The 11,342-nt window shown below is 38.3% G+C and overlaps 1 protein-coding gene across 1 annotated transcript; it reads left to right on the top strand.

The window, feature by feature from the left end:
- Positions 1 to 813: 813 nt before the first annotated feature.
- Positions 814 to 8,812, top strand: guf1 (GTP binding elongation factor GUF1). Its single transcript, XM_046406888.1, has 17 exons — positions 814 to 1,287; positions 1,614 to 1,725; positions 2,167 to 2,315; positions 2,948 to 3,028; positions 3,120 to 3,197; positions 3,280 to 3,363; positions 3,452 to 3,516; positions 3,606 to 3,809; positions 4,183 to 4,322; positions 4,578 to 4,701; positions 5,220 to 5,352; positions 5,827 to 5,970; positions 6,483 to 6,616; positions 6,908 to 7,009; positions 8,166 to 8,285; positions 8,446 to 8,482; positions 8,590 to 8,812. The coding sequence occupies exons 1-17, from the start codon at positions 1,102 to 1,104 to the stop codon at positions 8,722 to 8,724; spliced, it is 2,028 nt and encodes a 675-aa protein (XP_046262844.1). The 5' UTR covers positions 814 to 1,101; the 3' UTR covers positions 8,725 to 8,812.
- Positions 8,813 to 11,342: the final 2,530 nt, after the last annotated feature.

Below are 11,342 nucleotides of genomic sequence, written 5' to 3'. Positions count from 1 at the left end.
AATAATAATAATAAAACTGATTACATGATAGACAGAAACGGGGGCCAATACAGGCTTATTATTTCTGGTTGCACAGAGAAGCAGCTCTTGTGCAAGAGGCAGCTTCGTCGTCATAGCAACTGATATCCATTTATATCCTTCACCTCACAGGTTGAGTATTCTTTTAACGCACTTTATTAAAGACAACAGTGTACACATCACATCAGGACACATCAACACCGTAACAATAACAAGCCCAAGAGGTACAGGCAGAGAGGGAATAAAATAACCAAGACAACAAGGCTAGTCCATCAAAAGACTGAATCATAGCACCAGACACGTTCACTATGCCCCATCATCAGTCCTGCGAGGTCACAAAAGAGGCTCTTCTCATTGGTACACAGATATTAACGGTAAATCGTGTGAGTACGCGACGGTCCAAACATTTCCAAAGATAATAGTATGTCAAGATATTCATCCTCATTCGACGCTTTCACGTGCTGTTGCAAATGTTAATTTCTGTACGCTGGGTCCAACCGTAGTCCCTCTGTCGAGTGGCTCATAACAGTATTAACAACCGATTATCATTAGTCGACAAGGGCTGCTGTAATGTCTGGCCACAGTGACAGTGACAAAATCACCGGAAAGAAAACGACGACAGCAGTGCAGTTAACGTACGAAAAGCTCATTCGCACCGCAGTGAATTTTCGACACACTGAAGAGCAGCAGTGTCACAGCGTATCATCCATTGTGCTGACTATTTGCTCGATTGCTTTCGCAGGCATAAAAGAAAGCGGAAATCATAGTAGAGTATTATCTTGTTTCTTTACACAATCTCTGCTTCGAAAAAGATCGACAACATATCCCACAAGTCTTTGCCGGTGAACTGTTAACCAAAATGTCTGCACCCTGGAAACTCATGTACCGGGGTGATGAAGAACAATTTAACTTAACGTTATTTTAAATATTCATCGTGTATTTCTACCGTCGTGACATTCCGCTAGTGGTACGCCAATGGGACGGGAGGCCACATTACACAGCTAGCTAACTAAAACCGACTCACATTTATTTACCCTTTATGCTGTTAGGTGACTTAACGTTACCTTGTAAGTTATCGTAAACATGTCGCTTTATCTCGTGAAAGGCTGGTGTGAAACACCCCTATTAAGACGTGTCTTCCAGTTCAAAATGTACAGAAGGAAAATACACAACTATAACTTGACCCACACGCTGTTAAGACATCGTTGGATGAAAAGGTTGCCCATGTTCTCCAGCACCTTTAAAATGATGAGCACACAAGTAGACAAGGTAACAAAAACATTAGAAAAATGGCTTCAGGTATATAGCATATAGTTGCTCATATTAAGTAATAATAGGGTAATATATTATTGTACATATGCAGATGAATGCGAAAAGGTCCATCTGAGGTTACAACTACACTATAATAATGGAGAGAATTGCAGAGAAACTTCATATTCAGAAAGCAGCTCACTCCATTTATGGATCAGTATTTGCCTCATTCAGAAATAGAAATAAGAATTGATCGGCTCTAATGATATTTCTTTAGGACGAGTTATTGAAACAAGGAGGTTGTTGAGAGGCATAGCAATTAACAGGTTTCTTTTGCTTTTAAGGACACTGTTGACCTGTCTAAGTTCCCTCCAGACAGAATCAGGAATTTTTGCATCATTGCTCATATTGACCATGGAAAAAGCACTTTGGCTGACAGGCTTTTGGAGATGACAGGTATGTTTGCTATTTTGTCTATCAGCTTTTCCCAGCATGTATTTTAAGAAATCTTTTTTTTTATTATTATTATTTAATTTTTTTCTAAAAAAATATTGTAATTATAATCCCAAGCAGGTTTACTGCAGGAGTCGCTGCACAGTGGTTTAGGTGTGAAAACATACTGATAATAATGTGATAAGGTAGTGTATTAGCACCTACAGTAATTGGATTGTGTGCCCTCAGTAATTAAGGGCATTGTGACATGTGTGGCTATAAATATCCAAATGGTTGTTAATGACATGATTATGAGAGCTTAGCCCCCCCCCCCCTCCCGGCAATGTCAACGATTAGGTCAATATGAAGATTGAAACATAGCACTTACTACACTTTTTTATATCCACCCTAATGAAGTGATTACACGATCTACATGTGTTACTAATGGATGACATTGACAAACAGGTGCCATAGCAAAGACTGAGAGGAACAAACAGGTGTTGGACAAGCTTCAGGTGGAGCGAGAGAGAGGGATAACAGTGAAGGCCCAGACAGCCTCTCTGTTTTACAGCCACCAGGGACAGCAGTACCTCCTGAACCTCATCGACACACCAGTAAGCGCGCAGCTTCAGGAAGGAGAAGCTTTTAAACAGAAATTAAGAAAGTGCACCGATTCTTCCTTTGGTTTCTGGGTGGAATAATACCTCACAGCAAATGTATATTTGATTTAATTAATAGTCTCATATGAAACAGAAACTCTTTATCTTGAGGCAGTGAAATGAGTCATCCTCACTTCCATCCCAACAACTATCAGCTAGATTGTAAATCCTCCTAATTACTTCCTTTCCTTGTTGTTTTTGTTCATGACTGCTACTTCTCACCACTGTGGCAAATTGGATGTGTTTTGTTATTTTTTTCACTGTTACTGAAAACATGATGAAAAACAGATGGACTGGCTTTGAGTTAGCTTGAGGATGTGGAATATCTCATATTTATTGGTTGTTTTCCTGTGAAACAGTTGCATGTTGTAGATTTATACTCAACAGCATCTCAACAGCATCCTCTTTCATCCAAAAATATTAACTACAGTAAAATTGGACCAAAATGACTCTCACTGTGAAAGCCAAACAATACACGAGTTGCTCATGAGGGATATGAAAATAAATATTCAGTTATTTTGTCATTTGGTTTGCATGTTGCTCCTGTCTCAGTTGTTTTGAATCTCCAGTGGTTTCCGTCCATACAGGGTCACGTTGACTTCAGTTACGAAGTGTCTCGATCCATTTCTGCATGCCAAGGTGTCCTGTTGATTGTTGATGCCAATCAGGTACAAAACTAGGTTTCTAGCTCCCATTTTTGTTCAGTAAATTTTTATTCTGACTGTAATGGAGTTGTTAATATTTTGTTGTCGTTTGAAGGGGGTTCAAGCTCAGACGGTAGCCAACTTCTACCTGGCTTTTGAAGCTCAGCTGGCAATCATCCCTGTCATCAATAAGGTACACTGAGACCTACTTGTTTTTGGTCTATGCGCATATTATTTGTCTTAATTGTCATATTTTTCCTAATTTGAATTCTTAGATTGACTTAAAAAATGCTGATCCAGAGAGAGTGGAGTCGCAGATTGTAAAGGTGTTTGATATTCCACAGGAAGAATGCATTAGGGTGAGTTGGAGCATATGTAAGCTGCTTTTCAGTTTTCGTATCACTTATCTGATAAATTTCTCTTCATTTGTGACCTTGTCTTTTTCAGATTTCAGCTAAACTTGGAACAAATGTTGAAAATGTTCTTCAAGCCATTGTGGACAGAATTCCACCGTAAGAAGGTTCAGCTGGTTTCATTTCCTCACATGAAACTTGTTTGACACATAGAGGTGAAGCTTTTTTTCCCATCCTTGTATTCTCAGGCCTGTGGCAAGTGCTGATGACCCGTTTAAAGCCCTTGTGTTTGACTCCAATTTCGACCACTATAGAGGAGTGGTGGCCAACATCGCTGTGTTTGGAGGTCGGGTGAGAAAAGGGGACAGGATCGTGTCAGCACATCTCGGCAAAACGTATGAGGTCAACGAGGTGGGGCTCCTCCGGCCAGACGAGTACCCGACACAGAAGCTGTACGTGTCTTTCTTCCTCGTTTGATTTTTTTCTTCTCTCTGTAGTGAAATGGAAAAAAATGGAAGTGTCTCCTGTTTGTTTATATTGTCATTAAGACCCAAACCTACTGCATAGACATACTGCATTCTGTAAAGCAGCAATCATCAAGTTAGTGTTCTCCTGTGCTCTGACACACCTTTCACTCAAATTCAACATGAAAGGTACAAAGAAACTTTAAAACAGACAGGTGAAATGGGAAATATGTAATGTAATACACTGTTTGAAATCTGATTTGAACATTGCCACTGTGGACATCTTTCAGTGAGCCAGCCTGTTGTACTGTATGTATATATTTAATTTGCAATAGTGTAACTCCCCTTGACTGTTGTGTAGGTTTGCAGGCCAAGTGGGCTACATCATATCAGGGATGAAGGATGTGAAGGAGGCCCAGATTGGTGATACACTCTACCTTCAGGAACAACCAGTGGATGCTTTCCCAGGATTTAAACCTGCCAAAGCCATGGTCTTTGCTGGTAAGATGTTTTCTCATCTGTAGTTGCTCCTTGCAGTTGGAAAACATCGTAATAAGATGGGGACGTGATGGTCCTGAACATTAGTCATGAACATAAAACCCCTGCAGTGCATGTTCATGTTGTCTTTCCAGAACTGGTACAGTAAGTGCAGTCAGTACTTAAATGAAAATGAAAATGAAAAGAGTCCTGTTTCAGTCCCAATGTGCACTCAATGCTTTGTTTTTTTTTTTTTGGTTTTTTTTTTTTGTCCCTCAGGCATGTATCCAATGGACCAGTCAGAATACCAGGGTCTTCGCAGCGCCATTGAGAGACTGACCCTGAATGACTCGAGTGTCACAGTGCAGAGAGACAGCAGTATGGCCTTGGGAGCAGGCTGGAGGTAGGGACTGAATCGAAATGAAAAATAACTCTAAGAGCATGACAGAGGAGTGGGACATTACATATACGGTGACAGCGACTGAAAACAAAAGTCTGGTCATTGAGCAATGCAGCCACAAAATGTTCTGACCCGCTTCATGTCTCATGATATCTGGATCTTTGTCAAGTAATTTGTTATGGTAGAAAAGTCAGTGAAGGCAATTTTTTTTATCAATTTCTACACAAACTGGGACATGATGTGAAATGATTGATTGGACAATGAACAACTTTCCTTGCCTGTTGCCAAAATAGGCAGCCAAGTGTTATTTATCGTCACGGGTCATATCAGTCTAGATGGTGTAAATTTGATTCTATTAGTGGCAGTGATATAGATCATTTGGACTGGCATGAAACTACATTGGAATAGTAATGAATCTTACTCACTGCTGAACTCTTTCCAAAGCGGTGCTTTGTAATTAAAAGCATGAATATCAATTCTGAAACTTGAATGAACCTCTGAACCTTCCTGTCCCCGCACAGGCTTGGCTTCCTGGGTCTTCTCCATATGGAGGTGTTCAATCAGAGGCTGGAGCAGGAGTACAATGCCTCTGTTATAGTAACGGCGCCCACCGTGCCCTACAGGGCTGTTCTGTCCTCAGCCAAACTCATCAAGGTAAGAGTCGTTTCCTGCTTATAAATTCTCTGGTCTTATGTCAGATCCCAGGCTTTTAGTGTAATTTCTGCAAAAAGAAAGTTTGAACTGACATGGAAATGGATGATAAATGGAGGCTTTCCAGTATTGTTGGCATGCTTTGCTGTGAAATGACAAATGAAGGATACTTGATGTTAAAAAACTGAGATCAATCAACGTGTCCCATTGGAAAAGAAAACACAGCCAATCTGAATGTATGATATGCATGTAAAGACTTCAGATGACTGTTTTTGTGACAAATTCTCACACTTTTTGCTACTTCTCAGTCTAATACTGGCATAAATATACATAAAAGAGGTTCTGCATGACTGTTAAAGTAACCTGTTCAGTCATTTTTCAAGCCTGCAGGTGGTGAGTGTGGAGTATCACTTTTAAATGTGAAAGACCTTTACCAGTTTTATTTGGGGGTTCAGATCTCATTGGTTCTCCTTACAGGAACATGGCAGCGAGGAGATAATCATTGTGAACCCCGCACAGTTCCCGGACAAATCAGGTGTGTCAGAGTATCTGGAGCCGATGGTGCTGGGGACCATTCTCACTCCAGACTGTTACACTGGCAAGATTATGACTCTCTGCTTGGTAAGTGGAACATGGAAATGCAAATGAAAAAACTATTGGCTTTCTTTCTTTCTTTCTGTACCGTATGGGTTTCAGTTTCATTTGCTTGTGTGCCTCTAAAATATGTAGCTAATTTAAAGGGTAAAGCTTTTTTTTTCTTTAAATTAGAGAGTGTCTATGTCTCTGAATATACTCACAGACAAGTCGACCTGATCCCCAAGCCCATTGGTAAATGTAGGGAGTGATTTCACTCGTTTTTTTTTTTTTGTTTTTTTTTTAAATTTACTCTTTCTAAATTGGGCTGGAACCAAAGAGAAATAATACTTGGAAAAAAAAGGGAAACCAAGAAAATCCTTTGTGTTGGAAAGGTGTTCATGTGTCTGAGCCTACTTCACATATTTAGGTCTTGCAGCAGCCTCCCCTCAATTTCAGAATTACATTAACAAACCAGCTCTTCTTGCATTGTTGAAATTGTACCTACATGTAAGCCCAGTGGAGGCAACAATTGATACCATATTGTTGTATTCTTTTAGAATCGCAGAGCCATCCAGAAGAACATGGTGTACATAGATGACCAGCGTGTCATGATGAAATATCTCTTCCCTTTGAATGAAATCGTTGTGGATTTCTATGATCTCCTCAAATCTCTGTCCTCTGGATATGCAAGGTAACTTATAGTAGACAGTAAGAAATAGATACTCAATATGCATTTTAGGGCTTGCATTAACTTAACTAGTACTCTTACTCACTTCAAATAAATTGAGATCATGTTTCAAAGGATAAATTTTATAAATGAGTCAGTAAATCCAGTAAGCACTCGCAAAGTTAAGAAATCTTTGGTGCGATAGGTTTCACTGTCCTGTGCGCCTTTTCTTTAGACTTACCTTAAACGATGTTAAAGTTCTTGAATGAAATCTAATGCAATAATGAAAGCATTCCATCATTTTATCCTCCACAGCTTTGACTATGAGAATGCAGGCTACCAGGCTGCTGATTTGATAAAGATGAATTTTATGCTGAATGGCCAACCTGTGGAAGAACTTGCCACAATTGTCCACAGGTACTGCATTTAATTTTTCACAAAATAAGTTCCTGGTTTGTTTCAGGAGGTATTAACTGCTCGAGAGTACCTTCTTATTTTTTTTGTCACGGCAGCCTCTCGCAGCTCAGTTCTTATCGCTGCCGTCAGAGAAAAGAATTGGCAGATTACATAATTTCAAGGTTGTGTGGTCCTTCATTACTAAAGTAATTCTTCTGAGCCTATGGAGCATGAAATGTATTCAACACCCAGGATCACATTAAAAAATGGCCTCTTGGCAGCCTGGGCTAATGTTATCTATTACTATGACTCCACACACTGGACCAAGGACCTCATTCCATTTGTGACAAGGACAATAGAGTAACTTCACAAGCAAAAAGTGATGACGCGCAGCAGGTCAGTATTTAATGTACTTACTGCCAAACCCAGGACATTGAAGGATGCTACGCTCCACCAATGATGGCTACTCTCTGGCCGTACTGTAAGGTTTGGATCAGACCCTAATTTCACCTTTTTTTTTAGGGGGCAGAGCAGAGTATCTTTTACAGTGTAGCTAAAATCTGTGGAAAGTGAGAGGGTCCACTCTCTGAATTGTGTCACTCTCTTAACACCTCTAAGGCTCACTAATTGGCACATTATGTCTTGTTAGCTTGATCCAAACACAAACATAAATGAAAAAAGTAAAGGTTTTGGTTCTACAAGGAGTTACGTCTTGGGCATTCTGCTTTGCATTTCTGTTTGAAATTCAGCACTGATTATTTTAATGAGGATGCTGTGATTAAAGGTCACAGTTTTAAATTTTAAAATGCCTTTTTGAATAAACTTGGATGGATGATGCAACCTGTTACTTCCCAAAAGGCCATCTGCATTTACTGGGGATGACTCGTATGTGCAATTATAAGCCATTTTATAAGCAGATTGCTCAACTCAAGCAATCTGGTTGATAACCATGATGTAAAAACCCAATTCAGATGGTATATAATAAAGGGTTGTTCGGCCATCCTTAGCTTTCCCCCTAGCTGTGATATAATCATAATGTACCACAGCCTGTCATGAGCTATCGCTAAAGGATTTTTTTAGATTAGATTTTATGGCTGGCACTCTTGTTTTTTCCCTCGTCAGTAGAGTGGTATCGTTTTACGGTTGTTTTTGGTTTTGCTGCATGTTTGTTTTACAGGGACCGTGCATACAGCACAGGGAAGGCCATGTGTGAGCGGCTCAAAGACTCCATACCCAGACAGATGTTTGAGATCGCTGTACAAGCAGCCATTGGAAGTAAGGTCATTGCGAGGGAAACGTAAGTACATCAGCACTGAAGTTTTGTTAGAATGCTACGGAGTACAAATTTTTCACATTGTGTATATAGAAAGCACTATGAATTGTATTTGTGTGTGAAATGTGCTAAATAGATGACCTTGTCTTAAAAAAAGCGACATGAAAGTATTTGTCTCTTTCAGGATTAAGCCATACAGAAAAAATGTCCTTGCTAAGTGTGTAAGTAAAGTTTTTGTCTTAAATGTCAAAAATTGTTGAATCCACAAATGTACTACAAACTCTGAAAACTACTCTACTCTGGATTGTACATATTTTATTGTTGGCAGTATGGAGGAGACATAACACGGAAGATGAAGCTACTGAAGAAACAGGCGGAGGGTAAAAAGAAGATGCGGCTTATCGGCAGGGTGGAAGTTCCCAAAGACGCCTTCATTAATGTTCTGAAGAGGAAAGAGAAATAGATTGCAGTAGTTTTACTATATGTATTATATTATGGCATTGTTATTATATGCAGCAGATCCTGAATAAAGTGGTCATTGTCGCCGCAAAGTGCTTTTTTGTGCTGATTTTAACAAAATGTGCCATTACTTCCTCTCTCTGACTTTTGATAGATAATTTGCCAAAAGAGGAATTTAAAGATTACATGCTGTTCAAAATGAGTGTCTGCTAAAACCTTACCTATCCCCAGTTATTCTACTGCTTTAGTAAGGCTCCTGTTTGTGTTTTAATCGTGTGAAGAAGAAGAATCAACTTTATTGGCAGTATATATATTTTTACATACACATTTTTACATACTGCATTTAACCCATCCTTAGTTGAACACACATGCAACACCCGGCAAATTACATGCAGTGAAACACACACAGGAGCAGTAGGCAGCGTCAAGCGTCAATCAGTTATTTCAGTTAAACTAATGTCCTACAGTTTGAGTTGTTAAATATCCCTGCCTTCCTGAGGATGTGTTGTGATAGGAAATTTATCCCTTCGTAGCGTAAAATAAATTGAGATCATGTATCAAAGAATACATTTTATAAATGATCCAGTAAATGCAGTAAACGGTAAATCCAGTAAGCACATTTATGGTGTTGTGAGACTGAACCATCAGACTGGTTACATGAATAAAACATCCTTACCAGTCCAAAGTGAGTGACAGAAAACAGAACCTTTATTCAGTTATGTGCCAAGTTGTGTTGGTGGAATATAAAAATCTAAGCAGTGTTTCCAGTAGATGGCAGCAGCTGCTCAAACACACAAGAGAGCAGAAAGGATATTTATCCTATCCTGAACTAATTTCAAATCAGACCTCATCAGCCCTTGGCTCCAGAAATGTCAGGTTTAAATAATTTAAAACTCTGGACAGTTTTGTTCCCTTCTATGCACAGCCATCATTGTTAACTATGTGCTGTATGTTGTACTTTGCAAAAAATTAAAGCAAGTCTGATTTATGGGGTTAATTGGTATTTAGCTAAAGTTAAAGGGATGAATGTAGTGCAAATTTTGACAAGCTGTAGGCCCTACTTCAGCAAAGCAGTTTGTGGTGAATTCAAGTATCAAAGCATAAACATTTGAAATGTTTCAGTTTAATGTTTGGGACAGGTTCACACTTGAATTTAAATATTTTAATTACATATAAACTTTGCAGTCACATTTAACATGTTTTTCTGAGGTCCTTATTCATTGTGTATGTTATTGTTATGTTCATATACTTGAATAATAACACATTATGTTTTATGCATAGTGTATGTGATAATCAAATAAACCCATAAGAATTATGCATATGTTTGCATTAATTTAGTTTAATGTCAGACTTAATCAAAATGATTAATTACACATGATATAGAGGCATTTGGACTGTTAAAGTTAAGATTAACTAATTTTATTGTCAAACACTTTTTTGTAGTCACTAATAAGTGTTCCCAAACTGTAAAAATCAGCACACACTTGATATTTTCCTACTAACTTCTTTCAAACCATTTTTGATGTTTTGACATTTCCGTCTTTAACAAACATTCAGATGTGAATCAGTTTGGTGTCACAAGCCAGTATGTAGCCTTGGGTTTAAAAAAAGAAAAAAAAAAACTTTCCAAAGATTTAAGTGATGCTGTTGATTAAAAGCACCTTCTTCACATGCAATGTTAATGAAAAGGTGATGTTTTTTTTGGGATCCATAAAAGGGATTTTTGAATGTTTCATTCTTGCAATATCTCAGGAATGCCATGACAGTCAGTTTCTTCAAAACTGGCTCAAATGTCCACTCAGACTAAAGGATGAACTGATTAGATTTTGGTGGTCATTGTGACCTCACAAAACACTGTGTTACTGTGACATCATAATGTTCGGCACTTTTCTGGCCACTATTCAACAACATAACTCATAACAGAAGCAGAAATTGATTGAGATGACCATATTCCACATGTGGTCAGAAACTGAATTGATAACACTAATCTTTGGTGCCCACACTGAAACTGCATGAGCTGGCTGTACAGATCTTCTGTGTTTCTGGGTTGAAGATGTGTGCGAGCTCCATGTTTTAGAATTTGTAGCTTCTTCATGCTCAAAATCAGCTTTACTGGCCAAACATACAAGGAATTTGAATCTGTTTTGCTGAAACAGCATATCTTACATACTTCAGTATGCATCATAAGTCAGTACAGAAAAATATTTCTCAACACTACATTTGAAGAGTTGTCAAAACCAAATAACATTACTTATATTATATATATAATATTTGCTCCACTCAAATGAAGTAATCTGCAGCAAAGTTTAATATCACCAGATGTCTTTCACTAAACTTGTACCGGTTGTGCCGGTCTGAGAGGTTGGAGAAGTGGGATTTTACATCATTATATTGCTTTTATTGCTGTTAATGCCTTTTTATCCTGTTTAAAAGTAATTTATATATTTTAATCTTTTATGTATAAAAACACTTATTACTTATTCTTGTGTGATTCATTGAAATTTTAACATGACATATTTGTTTTTTGTTTTGTTTTGTTTTTTTACCTCTACCTATGTTTGAGTGTCAGTAGCTAAGCCAAACACACCACAATAAAAAAGCGTATTCGTCTTGTTTTGATTC

Source organism: Scatophagus argus, chromosome 12, assembly GCF_020382885.2.
Source record: "Scatophagus argus isolate fScaArg1 chromosome 12, fScaArg1.pri, whole genome shotgun sequence".
In the NCBI taxonomy this organism is placed as follows: domain Eukaryota; kingdom Metazoa; phylum Chordata; class Actinopteri; family Scatophagidae; genus Scatophagus; species Scatophagus argus.
The sequence above is the reverse complement of the archived record's forward strand: the minus strand, read 5'-3'. Positions and strand labels throughout refer to the sequence as shown.